Raw genomic sequence first — 26,204 nt, forward strand, 5'->3', positions numbered from 1 at the left:
GGGCTCAGATTAGGGTTAGGGGTGTGTTGAGGTTAGGGTTGGAGTTATAATTGGGGGTTTCCACTGTTTGGGCACATCAGGGGCTCTCCAAAGGCAACATGGCGTCTGATCTCAATTCCAGCCAATTCTGCGTTGAAAAAGTCAAATGGTGCTCCTTCCCTTCCAAGCTCTGCCATGCGCCCAAACAGTGTTTTACCCCCACATGTAGGGTATCAGCCTACTCAGGACAAATTACAAAACAACTTTTGGGGTCCAATTTCTCCTGTTACCCTTAGGAAAATAAAAAATTGGGGGCAAAAATATAATTTTGCGGAAAAAAATGTTTTTTTTATTTTCACGCCCAGGCGTTATAAACTTCTGTGAAGCACTTGGGGGTTCAAAGTGCTCTCCACACATCTAGATAAGCTCCGTGGGGGGTCTAGTTTCCAAAATGGGGTCACTTGTGGGTAGTTTCAATAGTTTAGGTACATCAGGGGCTCTCCAAACGCACATGACACCCGCATACCAATCCATCAAAGTCTGCATTCCAAAACGTCACTACTTCCCTTCCGAGCCCCGACGTGTGCCCATACAGTAGTTTTCTCCCACATATGAGGTATCAGCGTACTCAGGACAAATTGGACAACAACTTTTGGGGTCCAATTTCTCCTGTTACCCTTGGGAAAATAAAAAAAATGGGGACTAAAAGATGTTTGTTGAAAAAATACGATATTTTTATTTTCACGCCCGGTCGTTATAAACTTCTGTGAAGCACTGGGGGGTTCAAAGTGCTCACCACACATCTAGATAAGTTCATTAGGGGGTCTAGTTTCCAAAATGGTGTCATTTGTGGGGGGTTTCTACTGTTTTGGTACATCAGGGCCTTTCCTAACGCGACATGGTGTCCGATCTCAATTCCAGTCAAAAACGTCAAATGGCGCTGCTTCCCTTCCGAGCTCTGCTATGCGCCCAAATAGTCATTTACACCCACATATGGGGTATCAGCGTACTCAGGACAAATTGCACAATAACTTTTAGGGTCCTGTTACCCTTGGAAAAATAAAAATTGGGGGTGAAAAGATCATTTTTGTAGAAAAAAAATATGATTTTTTTAATTGTACAGCTGTACGTTATAAACTTCTGTGAAACCCTTGTGGGTTCAAAGTTCTCACCACACATCTAGATAAGTTCCTTGGGGGGTCTAGTTTCCAAAATGGGGTCACTTGTAGGGGGTTTCCACTGTTTAGGTACATCAGGGGCTCTCCAAACGTGACATGGCGTCCGATCTGAATTCCAGCCAATTTTGCATTGAAAAAGTCAAACGGCGCTCCTTCCATTCTGAGCTCTGCCATGCGCCGAAACAGTGGTTCCCCCCCACATATCAGGTGTCAGCGTACTCAGGACAAATTGCACAATAACTTTTGCAGTCCAATTTCTCCTGTTACCCTTGGTAAAATAAAGAAAATTGAACCTGAAGTATTTTTTTTGTGAAAAAAGTTAAATGTTCATATTTTTTTTAATATTCAAAAAATTCCTGTGACTCACCTAAAGGGTTAATAAACTTCTTGAATGTGGTTTTAAGCACCTTAAGGGGTGCAGTTTTTAGAATGGTGTCACTTTTGGGTATTTTCTATCATATAGACCCCTCAAAGTGGCTTCAAATGTGAAGTGGTCCCTAAAAATAAAATGGTGTTGCAAAAATGAGAAATCGCTGGTCAATTTTTAACCCTTACAACTTCCTAACAAAAAAAATTTGGGTTCCAAAATTGTGCTGATGTAAAGTAAACATGTGGGAAATGTTATGTATTAAGTTTTTTGTGTGCCGTATCGCTGTGATTTAAGGGCATAAAAATTCAAAGTTGGAAAATTGCGAAATTTTCAAAATTTTCGCCAAATTTCTGTTTTTTTTTCACAAATAAACGCAAGTTATTTGAATGCAATTTTACCACTAACATGAAGTACAATATGTCACGAGAAAACAATGTCAGAATCACCGGGATCCATGAAAGCGTTCCAGAGTTATGACCTCATAAAGGTACAGTGGTCAGAATTGTAAAAATTGGCCCGGTAGTTAACGTGCAAACCACCCTTGGTAGTGAAGGGGTTAATAAACTTCTTGAATGTGGTTTTGAGCACCTTGAGGGGTGCAGTTTTTAGAATGGTGTCACTTTTGGGTATTTTCTATCATATAGACCCCTCAAAGTGACTTCAAATGTGATGTGGTCCCTATAAAAATATCGTGTTGTAAAAATGAGAAATCGCTGGTCAACTTTTAACCCTTATAACTTCCTAACAAAAATTTTTGTTCCAAAATTGTGCTGATGTAAAGTAAACATGTGGGAAATGTTACTTATCAAGTTTTTTGTGTGCCATATCTCTGTGATATAACGCAAGTTATATGAATTAAATTTTACCACTATCATGAAGTACAATATGTCACGAGAAAACAATGTTAGAATCACCAGGATCCACGGAAGCGTTCCAGAGTTATTACCTCATAAAGGGACAGTGGTCAGAATTGTAAAAATTAGCCTGGTCATTAACGTGCAAACCACCCTTTGGTGTAAAGGGGTTAAGAGGCTCCTCTGTCCTCCACTCATTACCTGTAGTAATGGCACCTGTTTGAACTTGTCATCAGTATTATGGTATTATTCGGTCACTGTGGTCTGGTCATGGTGTGGTGGCTATTTCATCCTGTATGTGGTGGCATTGGTCTTGGTATAGGGGAATGTGTTGTGTATGACGGTCATTTGTTCTGATATTAATTAGGAGATTCTTTTTTTTCCATTAGAAATTAAATACTTGGATCACAGCGGCAGAGTTGCAGTTACAGGGGTTCTCCTGTGAGAAAAAGTAATCTCCTCTTCACAGGATAAGCGATAATGTATTGATTGGTGGGTGTCTGACTGCTGGGACCCAATCAGGAAAATGTGGACCTTTTCATCCCCAATAGACTGGAGTGGCATGTACAACTTGATCACTGATCCGTTCTTTCCCTCCGTGACTGCACTTGTTTTTTTCTGGAAGCCCCAAAGAGAATGAATGGAGCTGCGATCAGATATCCCACCAGACATCCCATTTTAAAATGGGGATAAGTGTCCCATCAACGATAAAAATTCCTCATTCTTCTGATTGGTGCATGGATCAATGATAACTTGTTTTAAGCAAAGAATCCCATTAATGTAAACCACCATAATTATACATCCCAGTTATGGGGCGCACAGTAGATGTGCAGCAGCCGCCTGTGTTTTACAGCCGATGTTCCACTATAATCAGTATAACGACTGACAGATATTTGCCTATAGGTGTAGGGTGGGCTCCTGGGGTCCATTCCCCCTGTGGGATCCAGACACCCTAGTCCGAACCTGCTAACTACACAGTATTTCATTGCTTGCCTTTGTCTTCAAGAATTTCATGTGTTGTAAGGCCAGGATCTCATGCGCGGAAATGCTGTGTATCTGCCGCTGCATTTCTTTCTGCAGGCAGTCACACTAAATCCACAATAACAATCTTTCCTGTTTATTGCACTTTTTCTTTCCTTTTTCGATGCATTTTTTTCCCCAGTGGGTTTGAAGTGATGTTTATTAATACTTTTTTTTCCACAGCAGAAATCCTGCACTTCTGCGATTTCACACACACTTTTTTCAGGACCACAATAGAAGAGTCCGGAGGAAAAATGCATCTAAAAGAAAAAAATGCCTTAAATATACAGAGGGTAGAGTCTTTCATAAAATCATATCCACTTTGCAATAATAATTGTTAAACATAGAGTATTTTCTGTACAAAAAATGCATGGAAAAACGCAGCGTTAAGGTTACGTGAGAACAAGGCTTTATAGTCGGTTGAACCTCTTTTCAAAGTGCCCAAACAACCAGGTTAATAACCGCTGGTTATTATAGGGTAGTCTTGGGAATTTTCTGTATCTTGGCCTGGCTTATTGTTGCAGCCATAGATTTGGGTTGGATCGTTGTGTAACAATTAATTGGGATATACAGAATTTGACTCGTGGACAAATGATCTGATCTCTCGACGTTCTTCTCTCACACAGAAACATCTTCAATGCCGGCTGTAAGAATAATGGAAACAAGCTGTTACTTGATGAGGACACGAGGAGGAGATATTTCCCACTGTGGCTTTAAGTCATGGGACATTGACATCGCTAACAAGTAGACTGAAAGGTTCATGATTCCCTGTATCGACCGCTTGTCTCTGGGAAAGATAAACCAGGGCTGATTCTATACAAGATGGATTATTTAATGTCTCACGCCCAAAACAAAGCAAAAAAAAAAGAAGGAAATAATAGGAATAGAGCTGTTCACTGGATGTATTGGTACACGAATACATAAAATTATTCACTTCAGAATTTGTTCTTAAAAAAATTGTTACACTTAAAATATGTTCTCAAAACTGAAGCCTACAATGTGAGATGCAGAAATGACCGCTAAGGCCCGTCTTATAGGGGGAGAGTCGCTAAATAAGTCTGCCTGCACAGGCTTCTACAACACGCATGGGTCACTAGTATTGGTGTGGCCTTTTCCTACAGGGCTTGAGAAACTCTTGAGTTTACGTGTTATAAACTCAATAATCTCCCCCACCTTAAAAATAGAAAAAGAAAAGAAGAAAATCAATATGCAGTAGGCAATATGCAAACATTTTTTATTTGTTTTTATTATTTTCCTTTAAAAAAAGACAAAATACGGTACTCAATAAATATGACTATCACTCTGACTGTCAATGGTGGTGCGATACTTTTTGGATTGCAATACGATTCCATTCACTTGCATTATGCGGTGATCTTTGGAGGAGTGACTTGGGTCCCTTTCACACTCAGGTCCCTTTCACACATTGTTTCTGCCACTTTCACTGGTCCAACCCCCCCGGCAAAAGACAATAATGGTCCAGTCAGAATCAACGTGTGCTCTGTTGTGCATCATATGGACACATAGACATAATAGACTGCATCTGGGTGTCCGCCACCAGTAGGTGTATACACCCAAAAACTGCACGGCAGAGCGCACGTTGACTCTATTGGCACCACTGTAACCTACGGCCATGTCGGCACAAACATCCGAACCCCGGATTGTGGGAGGGGGACAGAACCACAAACATGGACAATATCACTGTGTGAAAGGCCCCTTATGTCACGACCAAAGTCGTCATGAAGCCTCAGCCTTACACTGTCATAATGAATGCTTCTTTCCCACCACCGCAGCCCCGGTGGGCATGTATGCACCTGGGTGTCTAAATAGGTTATATAGTTACATAGATTGCAGTAAGATCTAGGTTCATCATATTCTTCACCAGTTATACATTAGTTATCACTGGATTATTTATAGCCTGAAATGCCATTTGTTGCAAAGAAAGCATCCAGTCCTTTTATTAAAGCTGTTATAGGGACTGCCATTACTACCTCTTGTTGCAGTTGGGCATCCCACAGCATGACTGCTCTAACTGTAAAGAACCCTTTTCTATTTAGCTGCTGGAATCACCTAATCTACACGCGTAATGAATGTTCCCTGTCCTTTGTAGGATTCTTGGAAGGAATAAGTACCAGTCGTTTGTATTGAACACACATGAGACCTCTTCTGAGGCGTCTTTTTTTCTAAGCTAAACAAGCCCAACTCTTCCACACTCTCATTATTACATGGGATGGAAGGTGTCACGATCCATTTTTGGATGCGTGGCAGCTCTGGTTCCTCTATAATTTAAATGTAGCTTTTTTCCTTTCAGGCCAGCGGGGGTTAATGTCAGTTTCCCTTGCTGGCAGCTTGCTGCAACTGCAGAGTTGCTGGGTCAGCTGAGGTGGGTGGTGACCACTCCCAACATCCTTTAAATGGTCACCTGATGCATCAGCTGACTGTTGGTGATAGTTATTCTATGGAGACCAGCCTTGCAGTTGCAGCTGTCTGGTGTCAGTGCTGTATCAGCTAATTCTCGAGTTCGGAGTCCTGTTTCTGTGTCTTCTGCGGTGGGGAGCTTAGCAGCGAAGTCTGGAAGCTAAGAGTGTTTTTATCTTGTCTATCTCGTGCTTGTCACCACCCCCTGTGTTGTACCATCTGCAGTGGTGAGGCTAGCGCCCTTGCCGGCCAGTGCACTAGCCAGGGCAGTGCGAGGTGGCAGCGAAGGATGAGGTTTGTGACGGCAGCGGGGGGAAGGATCCGCTTAGGGCGTCAGGGGAGTGCAGGGACAGGTTCAGTTTGGAGATCAGGATGTGTCCTATCCCTTATTCTCTATGGGTAGGGCCTTCTTCTCCCCATTTCCATCCCGTTGTGTGTGTCGTGTTGTCCGCTGACCGACCCCTTGGGGGGGGTCATTACATTCCGTGATATTAGGCCTCTCCTAAAATCTAGCGGCTCGACTTTGGACTGACTTTAACATCCAAAAAACTTTTTATAAATGTGGATCTCAAAACTGGATCCCATATTCTAGATGTGGCCTTACAAGTGATTTATAGTGAGGCAATAATACATTGGCGTCACAGGATTTTATTTCTCTTTTAATACATCCTAAAATCTTTTATTGCTTTGTAGCTGCTGCCAGACATTGAATTCTGCTGCTCATCTTACTTGTAAACAGAATACCCAAGTCTTTCTCTTAGTACTTCGTATATTTCCATTTAATGTATATGCAGCAATAGGATTACTAGCACGGCGGTGCATTACTCTACATTGATCAACATTAAACCTCATCTGCCAAGTGTTTGCACATGCAGACATCTTATCCAGAACATTTCGTAATATTGTACTGTCATGCACACTTTTTATTATCTTACATATTTGGGTGTCATCAGCAAAGACTGACACTTTACTCTCAATCCCATCCACAAATTTATTAACAACAAGATTAAAAAGACTTGGGCCTAATGCAGATCCTTGTGGTCCCCACTGCTCCCAGTACAGATCCTTATGGTCCCCACTGCTCCCAGTACAGATCCTTGTGGTCTCCACTACTCCCAGTACAGATGCTTATGCTACCCACTGCTCCCAGTACAGATCCTTGTGGTTCCTCCCATTGGTCCTGGTACAGGTCCTAGTTTTACCCACTGCTCCCAGTATAGATCCTTGTGGTCCCCACTTGCTCAGTACAGATCCTTGTGGTCCTCACTGCTCCCAGTACAGATACTTGTGGTTCCTCCCCATTGGTCCCAGTACAGGTCCTAGTTTTCCCCACTGCTCCCAGTACAGATCTTTGTTTTCCCCACTGCTCCCAGTATAGATCCTTGTGGTCCCCACTGCTCAGTACAGATCCTTGTGGTCCTCACTGCTCCCAGTACAGATCATTGTGGTCCCCACTGCTCCCAGTACAGATCCTTGTGTTTCCCATTTACATAGATATACTATTAACAAGAAGAAACCTCCTTTAATAGGAATTATTGACATGACTGAGGCCAGAAGGTCTATGAGCCTCATACCTCGATTGTTGGGTGATAGATATTGTATGATCTGCCTTGGTTGTCTGCATTGAAGGCTGACAGACTAAAAAAAGCACTCAATTAGCTGCTCACAAATAATTAACCATAAAAATGTGTCAATAGAATAGGATGAAAAACGGACGGTCTGGAGGGGGCAGCGATGGGAAAGTTTAGTCTTGGACATATGTGCTAAATTGGCACGGCTTGTGAGAATCAATGCACCTTTCAAGACTCGAACAGGGAATATAAATCACTGCGTGAGAGGTCCTTGTTTAACAAGGGGGACTGATCTCTTGCACAGTTTAAAATACCCCGAGGTATACGCTCCTACCAGAGGCTCCAGAGTGCTCGAATAGCTGAAATGTCAGTGGAAAAGCCCTCCATTCTTCACATAGTTTTTGACATCCTTGCTTGGACATTTGCCAACACTTCTATTCACAGCCGGCTTCTTACTCAGAGAATGGCACTGGATTATGATTACAGGATTTGAGGAGGAATCCATGTATAATGGTTTTCTGGGCTCCTTGCAATCAGCGTCACTGACAGGAAGCCTGGCACAGCCGAACGTCCCTGCAGGACCGAGCTCATGCATACTGATACCAGCTTAGGCACTTGTGGCATACTTACGTTTTACAGCTAAAAGCGTGTTGCCATGGCAACAGGCCACGGATGTCACAGTGTAGGGGTGACTCTCTTCAAGTTGGACCATTTTGGGGACCCCAATTCCCTCATCCTTGCGTCCTAATCGCCCTCTGGCTCCTTTTCCCCAGGTGAAGACTTGGCCATCTGCAAAGAAAACATCTGCTTGTGTAATTCAGGGATTATGGTACGGTTTAGTTTCTGTCTTTCCCAGACGTCTTACAGCTGAAAACAGCATGCTCATATATATATATATATATATATATATATATAGTGTGTATGTATATATATATATATATATAATGTATACTTCTTTGTGGAGGGCATTATTTCTATACATATTCATTACACATACAGTGCCTGACTTTAAAGGGGGATTCCGGTATCACTTATCCACAGGTCAGGTAGTAACCTGGAAATCCAACTGCTGGAACCCACATAATCATCAGGACAGGGCACTTTTATCCCCGATAGGATGGAGCGGTAGTGCGCATGTGCAACCGCTCCCCTTGTCATGCTCTATGAGATTGGGGAAGCCGCTGTACTCCGCGTGGGACACCTGACATAACAGACATAAAAGTACTGCCGAATGGTGGAGGTCCTAATGGTCAGACACCCAAAGATAGGGACAGGGCCGTGTCTACCATTGACCATTGTGTAACATCCCTGCTTCCATATACACCAGTCTATATACACTCACTGGCCACTTTATTAGGTACACCTGTCCAACTGTGTGTTAAGACTTAATTTCTAATCAGCCAATCACATGGCGGCAACTCAGTGCATTTAGGCATGTAGACATGGTCAAGACAATCTCCTGCAGTTCAAACCGAGCATCAGTATGGGGAAGAAAGGTGATTTGAGTGCCTTTGAACGTGGCATGATTGTTGGTGCCAGAAGGGCTGGTCTGAGAATTTCAGAAACTGCTGATCTACTGGGATTTTCACGCACAACCATCTCTAGGGTTTACAGAGAATGGTCCGAAAAAGAAAAAAAATCCAGTGAGCGGCAGTTCTGTGGCCGGAAATGCCATGTTGATGCCAGAGGTCAGAGGAGAATGGGCAGACTGGTTCGAGCTGATAGAAAGGCAACAGTGACTCAAATTGCCACCCGTTACAACCAAGGTAGGCAGAAGAGCATCTCTGAACGCACAGTGCGTCGAACTTTGAGGCAGATGGGCTACAGCAGCAGAAGACCACACTGGGTACCACTCCTCTCAGCTAAGAACAGGAAACTGAGGCTACAATTTGCACAAGCTCATCGAAATTGGACAGTAGAAGATTGGAAAAACGTTGCCTGGTCTGATGAGTCTCGATTTCTGCTGCGACATTCGGATGGTAGGGTCAGAATTTGGCGTAAACAACATGAAAGCATGGATCCATCCTGCCTTGTATCAACGGTTCAGGCTGGTGGTGGTGGTGTCATGGTGTGGGGAATTTTTTCTGGGCACTCTTTGGGCCCCTTGGTACAAATTGAGCATCGTTGCAACGCCACAGCCTACCTGAGTATTGTTGCTGACCATGTCCATCCCTTTATGACCACAATGTACCCAACATCTGATGGCTACTTTCAGCAGGATAATGCGCCATGTCATAAAGCTCGAATCATCTCAGATTGGTTTCTTGAACATGACAATGAGTTTACTGTACTCAAATGGCCTCCTCAGTCACCAGATCTCAATCCAATAGAGCATCTTTGGGATGTGGTGGAACGGGAGATTCGCATCAGGGATGTGCAGCCGACAAATCTGCGCCAACTGTGTGATGCCATCATGTCAATATGGTCCAAAATCTCTGAGGAATGCTTCCAGCACCTTGTTGAATCTCTGCCACGAAGAATTGAGGCAGTTCTGAAGGCAAAAGGGGGTCCAACCCCTTACTAGCATGGTGTACCTAATAAAGTGGCCAGTGAGTGTATGTGTGGGAAGTAAGGAGGTCATTGGTCCCATCAGCTGGACCTGCATCGAGCTCATGAGTGTCAAGATGCAGATCCCATCGATGGTATCTGGATCTACTTTACACTCATGGAATATCTTGTGGTTCCCTTTTCCAGCTTGGCTGAATATAATTATAAAATCAGTCTATACAGTAGAGTCAGGGAGAAAACTTTCCTTCTGATGAGGACAATTTAGTAACAATCCTAGGTGTGATAGCTTCTCTTCCTAGCGATCAACACATTTAGATAGGATATGTCATCACTCTATGATCGGTGGGGGTCTGACCTCTGAACTAGTGCTATATATCCTTCTAATTTGTTCCTGAGCTCCCGGCTTTGCTGGAAAGCACAGTACACCCTCACTAACTTGCATGGGGCTGTAATGCTGTTCCTTGTGTGTAGCAGTGAAGGGGACAAGGCTACATCAGAACGGCTTCTCTTCATTCAAAATAAGTGAGGATCCCAGAGGTCAGAGCCCAGTGATCATTAAATGATGTCAGATTCTATTGATATGTCTTTTCTTTATGAGGAAAAAAATAGCAATAAATAGGTGAAAACTCTTTAGAATGACGTTTACAACTCCTTATAAAAAAACTGATCAGAACATATTCCAGACTCCACCATGATTTCCTGATGGGAGGACGATCCAGAAGCAGGTCGTATGTTATTCTGGTGAGTAATATGAGTGTGTTGGTACACAGTGGTGCACGTCATCGGCTACTACATGAAATGTGAATGCGTCTGAAGTGGAATAATTGTGCTTATTTACAGAGGTGAGCAATACAGAGAATGAAAACACTACTGCGTACTGACGTCTCCACAGTATTGAAAAGTTATTTCTTATAAAATCTTTTTAATGTTATCATAAAATTTGTGTTGCCAAAAATACAAAAGTAGGGTACGTTCACACACTGCGTTTTTGCCTTGCATATTTTAAGCAATTTCAAATCAGCAACATGACAATTCTTTCAGCATTTTGCAGCGTTTTTTACTCATTCAAATAGATGGGGGAAAATGCATTAAAAAACGCATGCAAAAACATGGCAAACGTCTTGTATTTGGGGTAACGTTTCTCCTGCCAACACTCCATTATTTACAGGAGATTTTTCTTCTGCAAATACTGAATGCGTGCACATACCCCCACAGGGATATCTAAATCAGTACCAGTTAGCACTTTGCCACCACATCAGTGGATTGAGATTTTTGGTGCAGTGTCAGGATATTGTTTTCGTGACTGTCTTGTTAGTCCTCATCAGGAGACTCTTGAGTCACGGTCCTCGGCTTTGAACAATACCTACTTATTAATTTCTGCTGACAATAAGCAGATGACAAAATGTTATTGGGACCTAAAACAATTAAATGTAATTTGTAGGAAAACTTGATAGTAAGTGTTCAATTTCCCTGCAGTGCCCTCATAGGGTAAAATAAGCATTACACAGTATCCATTTAAATGTATAGGCTCAAACGAAGGAAAAGTTCTTCCACATTTACCCTGAAGCCAAGCAGCATCCGCTACTGGGCTGCTGCTCTTACTGCTTCTGCTCATGTGAGGTTTATCCGATGGAAGTGAGCCCTGCTCATTGCTATGCTACGTGAGCCCTGTAGCAAATGTCTTTCCAGCTCCGTGAAGGGAGTATATGATGTTTTATTAAACAAAAGTGACTACTTTAGTGTACCAGTTAGTGGGAAACCCCTTTAAACAAGACCTGCAAACCCAAAAACAGGAACTCCGGGAAGAGACTTTAACAAGCTAAACCATGTCATGTACTCTGCTAGGTGATGGAGCATAACCAAGTATAACAGGAGAAAAGCTGTGGGGATAACAGTGTCATGGACATGTAGGTCTATGCAGGAAAATTCCTAGAGTAAATTTAATTGACTAAATAAACTAATAAGTTCACCTGTACATACAGCTACAGTGAAGGCATCGCCACATGCCACCATTGTGACCTTTATTCTCTGTGGCACACTCACAAGATAGGGCACTCTACTATACCGGTAGGAGCTAGTGCCCAGCTGTCCATGTTGATTGCTACCAAAGGTGTAACACAGACCCAAGGCTGAAAGACAAAAAAAAGAAAAGCAGCTAAATAAGAGGGATTTTCACAAATTCCCACCACATCTCACATGTCTCTGTGTGTTTGCTTATACAATAGTAAGTCAACACTAATGTTAGATTTGGAAAAACTCTCCTTGCCATTCACAAAAAAAGAAGTGTTGGTCATTTGAGTGAAGACAGACACTAAATCCCCCTGTAAACATGCGTCGCTCTCACTTTTCCTACACACTCAGTAATATAAATGTTACTTACCAGTTACTACCGCAGAGTGGGAAGTGCCCACATCAGCGTACACGATGGCTTCTTGGTGCAGAGGTGCTGACTGCACAGCAGTGAAGGTGTAGGCCTCGTCCACTTGACTCTCTGGAGGGGGTTCATCACTAGATACGATTTGATCTAAGCCCAGCTTGTTAAACCTGGCAAAATCAAGCAATTCATGTCAACATTGAGCTGACACTTAAACCTTCATAGATGTACGTAACCCCTGCAGTGACCAGGTAATAACATAATAGATCTGCCCTGAGAGCCAGACACTAAGCCTAGGATTCGTGTATTCAGAGGTGGAGAAGTACACTTCCAAGGCAAGAACTTCCTCTATTCAAATGGCTTGTATGAGACAGTTTGAAGCCAGTGGTCAGTAATGACTATTGGGGGATTGCATCAATCCGATATTTATGGGAAATATATTTTCAGCTTTATAGCAAAGGAAGGAACATAAGGCACTCACTCACATAACTGTAAGGCCATTCTAACTCCTTCAACTTAATATTGGTCAGATGGATTATGCTATCCATGCCATGTATCATCTGTATAGGAAGGTAAAATCGCAATAGGAAACATGACAACAATATCTTCTGCCTGGGACCTCCAGGGGCAAAGATACCCTGAAAGTTAAGGATCTCAGAAAATTCTAACACACCTAGCACATCCCACAACCAGCCCCATATTAGCTCACCAAGGGGAGTACGTGGGTGTAACCTTGATGTAATAGAAAGCAGAATTTGGATTTTTGTATTTTGTTAGTCCTAAAAGGTACAGGTTTCTGTGGGTTCCGTCCCTTTTCCTAAGGAGTACCTCCCTCCGCTAACCTCTGAGCCATTTCTGTGAAACAGGTTTAGTTATTATAGACTGTATATATCTCGTATTGTTTTGTTCCCATTTTGTAACATCTTTGTATATTTTTTTTTTATAAACGCTGCCTACCTTTCAGGATTAAATATATAAAATGTAATAGCTCTGTTCCACTTGCTCTGTAAACTACACCTCTAAAGCCATACCCTACCTGTAACTGGTGTCCAATTGGCCTGTATAAACGATTGGTCGTGGTAGCAAGTAGTTATTGTTATTGTGGAGTTGGTAGTGACTGTACTGGGGTATATAGAATCATAGAGTTGGAAGGGACCTTCTGGGCCATCTGGTCCAACCCCCTGCTCAAAGCAGGATTCGCTAAATCATCCCAGTCAGATGTCTGTCCAGCCTCTGTTTGAAGACATCCATTGAAGGAGAACTCACCACTTCTCGTGGCAGCTTGTTCCACTCATTGGTCACTCTAACTGTCAAAAAGTTTTTTCTAATATCTAATCTGTGTCTCCTCCCATTCAGTTTCATCCCATTGCTTCTAGTCTTTCCTTGTGCAAATGAGAATAAAGTTGATCCTTCTACAATGTGACAGCCCTTTAGATATTTGTAGACAGCTATTAAGTCTCCTCTCAGTCTTCTCTTTTGCAAACTAAACAATCCCAAATCCTGCAACCTTTCCTCATAAGACAGGGTTTGCAGACCGGTCACCAGTCTGGTTGCTCTTTTCTGAACTTGCTCCAGTTTGTTGATGTCTTTTTTAAAATGTGGTGCCCAAAACTGGACACAATATTCCAGATGAGGTCTGACCAAAGAGGAGTAGAGGGAAATAATGACTTCACGTGATCTAGACTGTATGCTTCTGTTAATACATCCTAGAATTGCATTTGCTTTTTTTGCTGCTGCATCACACTGTTGACTCATATTCAGTCTGTGATCTATTAGTATACCCAAGTCTTTTTCACATGTGCTGTTGCTTAGCCCTATTCCTCCCATTCTGTATATGCTTTTTTCATTTTTATTGCCCAGATGTAGTACTTTGCATTTTTCCCTGTTAAAAACCATTCTGTTAGTTGCTGCCCACTTCTCCAGTTTATTTATATCTTTTTGAATCCTCTCTCTCTCTCTTCTCTAGTATTAGCTATCCCTCCTAGCTTTGTGTCATCAGCAAATTTAATCAGTTTACCCTCAATTCCTTCATCTAAATCGTTGATAAAGATGTTGAACAATATATATATATATATTCCATGGAGCTAGAATCAGAGGTGTATATACCATTCGCTCATTGTGAGTTCTCCAATAACCAGACTAGTAGTGGAAGCAACCGCAGCCTCCTCCATCATTCATCAGTCAATTGCGTAAGGGTACATTTCCACGGAAACCCCGCTCCGCCCAAAGCCCCGCCCCCTTCTGTATGCGCGGTGATTCCGGATGTGCTTACTGAACACATCTAGAATTGCCTCAGCGTATCCATAGAGTAGGCTCCACTATGCTGGAACATCTGGCCGCTGCGGATTAAACCCAGCGGCAGGACGCAGCGTTCAATCCGCAGCAAATACGGAATGTTTCCGCTACGTGGAAACATGCCCTTATTGTCCTGACGATTGGAGGCAGTGAAGTTGCGTCTCCCTGACAAACTGATGATCTCTCCGATGTTACTCGTGACAAGTTTGTTAAGGCTAAGATGGCGTTGAAAGACAGTGTTGGGGATATAAACAAATATTAGGTTTCTGGTGGCACAACAGAGAATAGTGTTTAGATGGAAAAGAAAGGGAGGAGGTAAGCTAAGGTGAGCAAAAAGGACAAAGCTTGGGGTGCTCAAAATAAGCAGTCAGGTACGGAGACATCAGATTGGTTTTTGACTGTCCTACACACGACTTCTCATAGGTAAAAGGAATCTAAATGAGGGGGTCAGGTTATGGTTGTTGTCAAAAGAGATAATCATGGCACTTCACCGATGTTTCAGGTTATGTTAAAGGGAGTTAGAGCAGTGTTGTGAGGCAGTGACAGCTGTCAGTGGCTAAGGCTGAGTGTGCGGTTCAGTCATTGCAGACAGTCAGGTGCAGGCGGGGTCTGGCTGGGATTGGGTGCAGGCAGGGACAGGATGAACTTTCGGGGAAGTATCTTAATTTATGCTGCAATTTTAAATGCTATAAAGATGTGACACAAGTGTTTGGTTAAAGATGTGTAAAAGTTGTGTTATTGTAGTGAGGGGTGGAATGGGCATAGCATATTCACCCCTTATAAATTCTAATGTAAATGTTTCTTTTATCATTACCTAAAGACACTGGCTCAGGACTAAGCTTTGGTATCATATGTCAGGACTAAGTTTGTTGATTCATATATCATTCATGATGCTCTTGTTAGTGACCTTGCAATCTTGTCCATCACCATCATTTGTGAATAAACACAATATACATCAGCCCTCTATGTTTGATCTGCCTCTGAAATTCTATCCTGTCCTTCAGTTTCGTTTTTTTTTTAAACCTCAGAAGTAGTAACAGTTCGTGTTAATGGGGGAAACCATCAGCAGACAAAGCAGAATTTATTGGCCTACAGCCATCTTTCGTTAGAGATAGTACATTGTCAATATCATTATTTTCAAATTGGGTATTTTTTCCTAAATTCACTAACCTGTTACTGCCACAGGCCAGGATCTGGTTGCCCACGGTCAGAATCATAGAACTATCAATGCCACATACGACCTTTTGTGGTTCATATTCTTGTGGGATGACTACCTGCTGAGGAGAATTGTGAGATTCCTGGTTCCCAAGACCAAGCCGTCCTGTGGTAAGAAATGCAAGAAATTTACTGGAAAAGATAAAATGTCAGCTTATTCTCAAATTATTACATATTTCCCAGTGCTGAATACACAAAGTGTTCTCATAAGCCCCTGTTACTTTGTCTTAAATTAACTCATGTTTATATGTCTAAGGCCAAATTCATACGACCGCACTAAAGGAGATTTCCGGACACACAGGTTATTAAAGTACTGTAAACCCTATCAGAATTAAGAAACGTCATAACTTACTTGCTCTTAAAATTCTGCTGTGTTCCTGACCAGTCACATGCAGTGATGTGACCCCCGGCTCCTCATTTCCTTCTACAGTCCATTCATGGCACTACTCCACAGGGTACGTTGGATGGTGATGTCATGGAGGGATTGCTCTGTGATCCTCATCAAGTTTAGAGTGACTTGGGAGGTGCACAGGGAGGGAGAGCGTATGGCAGACTCCACACAGGACAAGAATCTTATCAGCTTGTGACTTTAGCCACAGAGAATAGAGTTGGAGATTCCAGAGTGCTAGATCACATTAGAATAAATTACTATATTATATGATCCATTGGTCCTATAGTACACTGAGAACAAAAAGTGGATACAAAGTATCCTGGACACACCACTCACAAAGAGAGATATATCATAAATAAAAAATATTTTTTATTAAGTAAATTCATATCATAGACAAATAAACAAACAAAATACAAGTAAGAGGAAGGAATGTATACCCAAGTGAAATACACACAAATGCAGGAATAAAACAATAGATACAGGTAATGGTAAAGTGCAAAAATATATCAGCATGTAAGCATATATCCACCTAGACCCATAATGGTCTGTAAAGTGCAGAGTGCCATATAGAGGAAAAAATCCCCATGCTGGTAATCACATATAACATGAGCACATACCCATTTAATCACCTGTTCACAGAATTCCTGGAGTCCGACGTACGTTTCGCCTTTTTAGCTTTTTCGAGGAAAAAAACACAATTTCCTTGAAAAAGCTAAAAAGGCGAAACGTGCATCGGACTCCAGGAATTCTGTGAACAGGTGATTAAATGGGTATGTGCTCATGTTATATGTGATTACCAGCATGGGGATTTTTTCCTCTATATGGCACTCTGCACTTTACAGACCATTATGGGTCTAGGTGGATATATGCTTACATGCTGATATATTTTTGCACTTTACCATTACCTGTATCTATTGTTTTATTCCTGCATTTGTGTGTATTTCACTTGGGTATACATTCCTTCCTCTTACTTGTATTTTGTTTGTTTATTTGTCTATGATATGAATTTACTTAATAAAAATTATTTTTTATTTATGATATATCTCTCTTTGTGAGTGGTGTGTCCAGGATACTTTGTATCCACTTTTTGGTCTATGTATTTCACACGCCCCTGTACTTTATGCATGCTGGGAAGTCCTTTATGGTGAAGGTTCCCCTATCGTATTAGTATGTTTTTGGACATTTTTGTGGTAGTACACTGAGAATGTATACGCCAGCGTCAGCAGTTGTAACATTACTGACCGCAGGAGAGTGTCAGAATAGAACATACTAGGTAAAGTGGGAGAAATGTTAGGGAGGAGAAACTGGGTGCCGGAATTTATCCATCTGGAGACTGTATATCAGTCTCAGCATGGTACTTTGTAGTGGAGAGGGTGGACACGGAGTGTGGGAGCTGTGGAACAGTTACAGCTCTGCGATCTGGGAAATCTAGAGGCACAGAGGAGAGCTTTCAGGAAGTTCAGGACGTAAAAAATAAACCATGAGGATTTTCACAAGGGGCTTAAGGAGAGCTAAAACTAAAATAGAGTTAACAGGGGTGCCTGGGGACTCATTTACAGGGACAGGCTTTTATTTCTGTTAAAGCTCTTTAATCATCAGCCTACATCCTGAAAAACTGAAGTGTGCAATTCTCGGTGCCTTTCTGCAGTGTGCCAGTGTGTGCCATTTGGTACAATTCAATCCATTCAACACTCAGCCACAGAACGGAGTCAGTGCCATTTGGAGAACTGTTCACGTGGCCAATGGATCCCATTAGTGTCAGTGCGTTATTAACTAGGACAGCACATGGACCAAAAATGCGATCATCTGAATTTGGCTTAAAAAAAAGAAAGGTCTTGCTGCATTCTGCCAGATACAAAAGGTACTAAGTTACTGCATCTTAACATCATTTTGAAGTAATCCAAAAATTTGGAAGTAATCAGATGACTAAAATGCTGAAAGCTGCTTAAAGGATTTGAGGAGTTGATATTGTGGGACACAGCGAGTTATCCTCTTGAAGGGCCATGTAAGAAAAGGGCTGAATGGTACAGAGAAAATATTCTAAAGTGGGCAGGCAAGTGTATAGTAGAAAGCCACAAAGCTAATGTCAGGTAGGTGCAGAATATCCCATCACAATCAGTAGTAAAATGTAATTAAAAGAAACTATATAAATCAAATAAATCCACCCACATGGTTAATGTGAGCCATTGCATAATTATTCTGCGTTGCCTCAAGATACTGCAAAATGTCAATTGTATTTATGTGATGCATTGTACCATAAATTCTAAAGAATAGATGCCATGAAGTCTTGTCACTTTTTTTTTTACTACAAAAAGCAATCTGTTTGAGACAATAAATGGCATCCTTAGGTCATCAATATCAGATCGGGGGTCCCGTCCCACCGATCAGCTGTTATCAGCTCTGGCAGCGGATGGATGTACACAGTGTACAGAGTGGGGCACCACACCAGCCCTAAGGATATGTCATCAATACCAAAGTTGTGGACAGCCCCATTAAGAGGAACAGGACTAAGAACAGGTTAAAAGGGCAAAATCAATAAATTGTACATTTATTCCCCCCAAACAACCAGCACATACAAAAATCATAACCCTGACACATACAGGCAATATTTACCATTATGAAAGTCAGAGATACACAGGGCTTATAGGGTACATAGCGCCCGATCAATCAGCTGATAGCTGAAGGTATCAACACCCCAGCTGTTATCAATGGGTGAAGTCATGTCTGACTTGTAGGGTTACAGCAAAGGAATGGCCGTCCACGTAGAAAGACCAGATCCATCAGGGAAAGATGCTCTTTCTGAGCAATTCTCCATTGCGGCAGATAGTACCAGGTAACAAACCAGAGATGAGAGCATAGATTTGGTGCATTTATGTAAAATGGGTTGGATGCATTTTTTATTACTAGTATACTAATGCTATGCCCTCACACACTTTCTTCTTTCTATAACACCCTTTTGGGTTACCAGATGAGGCATGCAAAAGGTCCTTTTTTTTTTTTTTTTGTCCACAGTCTACAGTAGGCTGCCAACCTCTGCAGTTATAAAGGGCCTACTAGGGCGACAAGGGACAGGAGATACCAGTATCTGACTACCTCCCTCTATTGCTATAGATATAGATTTAAGTCTGTCCCCCCTTACCCACTTGCTTTCTCATTGGTGTGTTTTGCATCCAATTAATACAATTTTAGGTATTTGGAGGGTTTTTTTCAAATGTATATCTGATATAGATTTATCATTTTAGTGGGGTTGTAGTTTGTTATATTTTGTCCCTCTTTGACATTTACTTTTGGATTTTGATTTAAATAGTAACTTGTAGAATTATTAAGTTTGAGGTAACAATGAAAAAAAAATAAAACTACCACAGAAGCAATGGTTAAAACTGCACCAGAGAGCGATTTGTTTATTTCAGTACTTTTGGATTTCAAAATTTTTGCTAAATTAAAATGTATCACACTGCAAGGGCTCAGCTGTTGTGGGAAAATGTGCTAATAAGTTGTAGTGTAAGAACGTACAAGCCACTTTTGGTGCCTTGTAAACCAAACCAAGAAGATCTTGCTCTGCCTGTAGAAAGGTTACAGCTTCTGCACAGCGCACAGTGGTGTGCACAGGAGTAAGTACAGGACCTGTATGTAATCGCAGTGTCAGAAAGTCAAATAAGCTGTTTACATAGATTTATGTGGAAGAGGTCACAACAAGACTTACCATTGTCCCCGCGGCCCCAGGAAAACACTTCTTTCTCATTTGAAACGGCAAGAACATGTGAAGCCCCGCAGGACACGTGAACTATCTCATAACCCAGGAGAGCTTCTACTATCTTGGGCTGTGGGAGAAAGCAAAGGAAATCAAACGTTGCAAACACGCCAACTTATATTTTGCATTATTAGAGCTACTGATTATCATCCTATCATAAAACAATAGCAAGAGTTTCATCAGTCCCCCGAAAATTTCACCATTGATTCAGGTATATTAACTTTTACATTTATTCTTTTTATTGATGTAAGAGCTGCCTCACTGGTTACTATACGGGCCCAACAAAGGGATCTGCAAAATGTGGAAGAATATCCCAAAAATATTGCACGGTGGCTCAGTGGATAGGCTGCAGCGCTGGGGTCCTGGGATCAAATCCCACCAAGGACAACATCTGCAAGGAGTTTGTATGTTCTCCCCGTGTTTGTTTGGGTTTCCTCCGGGTACTCCGGTTTCCTCTGACACTCCAAAGACATACTGATAGGGAATCTAGATTGTGAGCCCCATCGGAGACAGTGATGATGATGTGTGCAAACTGTAAAGCGCTGCGGAATATGTTAGCGCTATATAAAAATAAAGATTATTATTATTATTGCTAATATGAGTCAAGTGATCGAGATCTTGGAGTGGTAATGGATGGAGATGGCATTGTCATTATTGAGTACAACATTTAAAGGGGATATCTTGGACTTTGAAAAAAAAAAGGCATGTATTTGCTAACAGAGGCAAATACCTGTCTGTTGTGACAGGAGAAAGTCGGAGCTGCAGTTTAGTCTCCTCTGCAAAGAGAGGTGTGCTGGAGCTAAACACAGAGACGTTTGCTTGGTGAACACATTGGATGTAAGTGTAAGCTGCTGCTGGTAATACTGAGGTTGGTGAGGCTGCTACATTTATGTTGTGTTATCTGTCTGAAGAGAAGGAATATTTATGTTACCCATTGATAGTGAAGGAAGGCTGTTTTTGTTTAGGAGCTGTAAAGTTTATGATAGACAATAAACTACATGCTGTTTTGATATAAAACCTTGTGCCAAGCGTATCCAATCGACTACCCGAGAGTGTGAACACCTACACCCCTGTACATCAGAATTTTGTTATCAGACAAGTAGGGCACAAAACTCCAAATGCCGATAGGGATTTTAGTTTCTCTCAAAATACCACCTAGAAGAGATATAGGACCACCCAGGACTCTAAAAGTCAGTATAACAGCAAGACTTCAACTATGCTGGTCACTTGGTAAAATCCTGAGTTTTGATAAGACTGCTTCCTTGCTTACACATAAGGGATTGCTCAGTAATGGAGGTGCTCAGCTATGTACGAGCGCTTCAGCACTCCATATAAATCCAACAAGTTTAAGGATAGAGCAGCACTCAGCAACTGTAAAAACAATCTTCTTTATTGTAATGAATTAACAAAAAGCGATGAACAGGCTGCGGGAGGAAGTGGTGTGCATACTGGTGATGGTCATTTTGTGTGGGTAAACCCCTTTACAGGCCCACTGAAGCATCTAGCCATGTGAATCAGCCGTCACCTAATGTGCACACTGCTTTCTCACACAGTCTGATCATCACTTATTTATAATGGATTACAATAAAGATTGTTTTTACAGTTTGGGTGTGCGCTCTATCCTAATACATGTTGGACGCTAGAAGTCAATATCCAATAGTTTAATATGGTTTGACACAAGACTAGGGATAAATGCCAAGTCACAGAATCTTCTACCCGACAGCCTGTTTCAGGATCTTTGCCCCTCATCAGTGTAGAGAAGAATCTGGCTGGTTAAGTATGAAACACTTAGGTAACGAAAGGGGAAAAACTAGTTCACCCCAAAAAGACTGGATGAGCAGGCTGTCTGTATATGAGTTCCTGGCTTAGTATTTATCACTGTTCATGTTGGAAGCTCATTAAAGAATCAATGTACCATTGTTTGTAAGACCTCATACTCATCTGGTCTCTTTAAAGGGAACCTGTCAGATGATTCATGGCAACGCAAACCAAGAGCAGCAAAAATCAAAGCCTGGCTGCATGATTGGAGCCATGTTTTTTTTTCTCTGAAACATTCCGGAGTTTCAAAGAAACATAGTTTGAAGAGCCTTAGTAATTCATTTGATTGATAGGTCTCTCTCATGTGTGTATATTGGGAGAGACCTGTGAATCAAATAGAGCGAAGCGGGGAGAAGCCATGCATGGGCGGCACTGGACTAGTCTCGGCTATTCCTATGGTGCCCGGCAGTCTCTTCAAACTATGTTTTCTCTGAAATGATAGAGCGGTCAGAGAACAACAAACCTGGCTGCAATCATGCATCCATGCTCTTATTCTTGCTGCCATTGGTTTGGGCAGCATGAATTGACTGACAGATTCTCTTTAAACAAAAGCAGTTTTTCCCCCACGTTTCCTCAAGGGTGTCATATTCAGTCAGTCAGGCTCTGCTCTACACTGATGAGCGGCAAACATACCGAAGCAGGATGTCTGTAGATGAGATTCTAGTTTGGAATTAATTGCTGCAAGACATGTTAAAGGGTCAGACACTGCTTTATAGGATGGCTACCTCTCCTAGGTGGTACGTTCACCACTACTCTCTGTATTGCCTAAAAATTAGCTGACCGTTACTTGTGACCGAGGACAAAGTGTGCAGCCAACACCGGACCTCGGCTTTTATAGTCCAATGTCCAGCAGAAAGGGACAACTGTAACACGATTAGTTGTGTCAAGAAACACTTCACATGCAAAATATATTAATAAAAAAGGTCAACATAGCGTCTATAACTAGTATAATGTCAAAACACAAGCTTACCACGAGATACCAAGAAGAGCAAATTGTGAAGCTTTAAGGAGAAAAAAATAGAAAAAGAAGACAACTGAAGGCCTAAGATAGTTTAGACAAACTGTAAGATAATGAAAAATAATGAAGATTAGCAGTTATTTTTATTGCTTATGTATTGACCACATATTCTGCAGCACTGTACAGAGGTTGTCATCGCTCAATTCATTCCATGCCCCAAGTGGGGCTCACAATCAAACCCACATATACGCAATAAAAAGAGTTTATTAATTAACATTTTTGGTACAGGAAGGGCGATTGTATTACCCAGAAGAGAGGCATGAAAACACAGGGGGAACATGCAAACTGTAACTGATATTCTAGATTTGAACCCACAATTCCTGCGCTACAAAACAACAGTGCTAACCACTGAGCGAGCATGCAGCCCACTAACTAAACTAAAACTGCTCAGCTAGCCAAACATTTTCTGATCTGGAGATTTCATGCACCGAAAATAACCATTTTGTTATAATATGTGCACTAATTAAAGTAATACTGCAGTAAAAGCATATGCCACGTCTCAGATAGGATTTTATCATTTATGCATAGAATGAATCCACAGCTTATAAGACAAACGTTACTGACACTTCTGTATAGCAATGTTTCTAGAAGACAAAAGTAATCGGAGACTGGATAAGTAAAGAACTATCAGGTAGCAGATCTATTGGATAGGCTAAAGTTCTTAAGCCAAGTATCCTTAGCTACCAGATTGTCAAACATGTCTTAGCTGTTAAGTAGTACTGTACTGACAAAAGCTGCAGTAGTAATCCTCGTACTGCCTTATTAGCGTCTATGGACAACTTTGATATGGAAAAAAATATTTTACATGTTAGTTGTTACATTTACTTAGTAAAACTGCACTAAGTGTCCGGCTGCATTCATCATTTCTTAAATCATTTTCAGACCACTGATAAGAAGTCTGTAGCCTGATCTAAATTTCAGATTTTTGTCCTGCAGGATTGTCTCTTCCTGTAATACAGGCTGGATGCGAGATCTGTGTGTATCCAGGATGCTGCCGTCGTCACTTGCTATCATGTTTCCTCTCCATGTGCTTTAGCTTGTCTATAGCTTAAGAACCTGTCACCAGAAAAAATGCTATTAACATGCAGATATGGGGTTAATCTGCAGATCAATAGCGTTATAATGGAGGCCGACGCCTGCACGTAGCCGAATGCTAAGAAGAAATGAACTTTATTCTCCACAGCATCGTTCCCGTTTCAGTCACGGGGGCGAAGATGGCGGGGATTCCGTCACCGCTCTGAGTATAGAGAGCGGCAGCTGTAACCGCACCCCCGGCACTGATGATTTTGTGCTGACAGATTCCCTTTAACATCTCCAGTCTATAAAACCTTAGATACTTTGTATCCACTGTAAATCCCACTCTACCCTGAAGAAAGAGCAGTTAGCTCCAGGAGCTCTGATGGAGAGTTGCATCTTTTTGTAGGTCACTCCACTAGGAGGACTTATAGACACACTGCAGTAGCAATAGGGTAGAAAATTTTTAATGAAGGCAGTTTAACAAACTTGCCTAATTTTGTATTTAAGAAGCAAATAAATAATGCAAAAACACCTGCAGCCTTTATATACATGCACCATATTTTCTGAACTAGACACTTTTTTCCTCCAAAAATTTGGCTGTGGATGGGGAGCTGCAGCGGCAGAGCAGGGGGTCCGGGTCACAGGCTTAAGCCCCCATTACACATAACGATGTCCCAGTGATCCCACCAACGATCCGACATGGATGGGATCGCTGGGACATCGTTGGGCTGATCGCTGGTGAGCTGTCACATAGACAGACTCACCAGCGATCAGGACCAGCGACGCTATGATGCGTGCTGGCCAGCGGGAGACCAGCGATCAAAAAATGGCCCAGGCCGATCGAGCACGATCAGTGATACCCAGCAGGGGGGGGCGGTCGCTGATCCCCATCACACACAGCGATCTCGCTGGCGAGATCGCTATGGCGTCACAAAATCAGCGAGCTGATGTCTGCTGTTAACCCCTTAGTGACAGAGCCAATTTTGTAGTTAATGACCATGCCAATTTTTACAATTCTGACCACTGTCACTTTATGGGGTTATAGCTCTGGAACGCTTCAACATATACCACTGACTCGGAGATTGTTTATTTTGTGACATATTTTGCTTCATGTTAGTGGTAAAATTTCTTCACTATGACTTGCGTTTATTTATGAAAAAAATGGAAATTTGGCAAAAATGTTGAACATTTTTCAATTTTCAAACGTTTAATTTTTGTGCCCTTAAATCAGAGAGTGGTGTCACACAAAATAGTTAATAAATAACATTTCCCACATGTCTACTTTACATCAGCACAATTTTTGAAACATAATTTTTTTTGTTAGGACGTTAGAAGGGTTAGGCCTGTTTCACACTTCCGTTTTTGTGTCCGCCAAACGGATCCGTTTCCGTTTTTTTGACGGATCCGCGGTAACCGTAATGGAAGTCTATGGGGCAAAAAAAAACGGATCCTGCAAAAAATGGCGGGTCCGTTTTTTTACGGAAAACAACGGATTTTGACGGATTTGAAAAAACGGAAGTGTGAAACAGGCCTTAGAAGTTGACCTGCGATTTCTCACTTTTCCAACAAAATTAACAAAACCATTTTTTTAGGGACCATCTCGCATTTGAAGTGAAATTGGGGGGGGTCAATATGACAGAAAATACTCAAAAGTGACAGCATTCAAAAACTGCACCCCTCAAAGTGCTCAAAACCACATTCAAAAAGTTTATTAACCCTTCATATGCTTCAGGAAAACTAAAGAAATATGGAAGGAAAAAATGAACATTTTACTTTTTTCACAAAAAATTTACTTTAGACTCAAACTTTTTTATTTTCACAAGAGTAACAAAAGAAAATGGACCCCAAAATTTGTTGTGCAATTTCTCCTGAGTACACCGATACCCCATATGTGGGGGAAAGCCACTGTTTGGGCGCATGGCAGGGCTCAGAAGGGAGGGAGCACCGTTTGACTTTTTGAACCCAAAACTGGCTGGAATCAATGGCGGGTGCCATGTTGCATTTGGAGACCCCCTGATGTACCTAAACAGTGGAAACCCCCCCCCCCAATTCTACCTCCAACCCCAACAAAGAACTACCCCTGACCCTAATCCCAACACTAACCCTAATCCCAGCCCTAACCCCAACTCCAACACCATCCTAACCCAAAACTAACCCTAACTCCACAACCATAACCCCAACACCACAATCATAACCCCAACACCACTATTGTAACCCCAACACCACAACCGTAACCCCAACACAACCCTAACCTTAGCTCTAACCCCAACCCTAATGGAAAATGTAGATAAATATTTTTATTTTACTATTTTTACCTAACTAAGGGGGTGATAAAGGGGGGTTTGATTTACTATTTTTTTATTTTGATATGGTCTATCACAGTGATCAAAATGAACCAATAAGAAAACTCTCCTACTGTTGCCGGGTGCC

At 41.8% G+C, this 26,204-nt stretch overlaps 1 protein-coding gene across 4 annotated transcripts in view; it reads right to left on the reverse strand.

Annotated features, from left to right (window-relative positions):
* Positions 1-3,482: 3,482 nt before the first annotated feature.
* NEK8 (NIMA related kinase 8) overlaps positions 3,483-26,204 on the reverse strand; it is an 85,855-nt gene continuing 63,133 nt past the window's right edge. For all 4 annotated transcript variants that reach the window (XM_073565511.1, XM_073565508.1, XM_073565510.1 and 1 more), the window contains 6 exons: positions 19,874-19,991; positions 15,735-15,885; positions 12,276-12,439; positions 11,866-12,024; positions 8,018-8,176; positions 3,483-4,045 (listed from right to left, as the gene is read on the reverse strand). In XM_073565511.1, the coding sequence (XP_073421612.1) occupies positions 4,020-4,045; positions 8,018-8,176; positions 11,866-12,024; positions 12,276-12,439; positions 15,735-15,885; positions 19,874-19,991 (777 nt within the window). In that variant the 3' untranslated portion in view covers positions 3,483-4,019. The remainder of the gene's footprint in view (positions 4,046-8,017; positions 8,177-11,865; positions 12,025-12,275; positions 12,440-15,734; positions 15,886-19,873; positions 19,992-26,204) is intronic.

This window comes from Dendrobates tinctorius, unplaced genomic scaffold (genome assembly GCF_039654945.1).
Source record: "Dendrobates tinctorius isolate UK_male_01 unplaced genomic scaffold, ASM3965494v1 ptg000016l, whole genome shotgun sequence".
Lineage (NCBI taxonomy): Eukaryota > Metazoa > Chordata > Amphibia > Anura > Dendrobatidae > Dendrobates > Dendrobates tinctorius.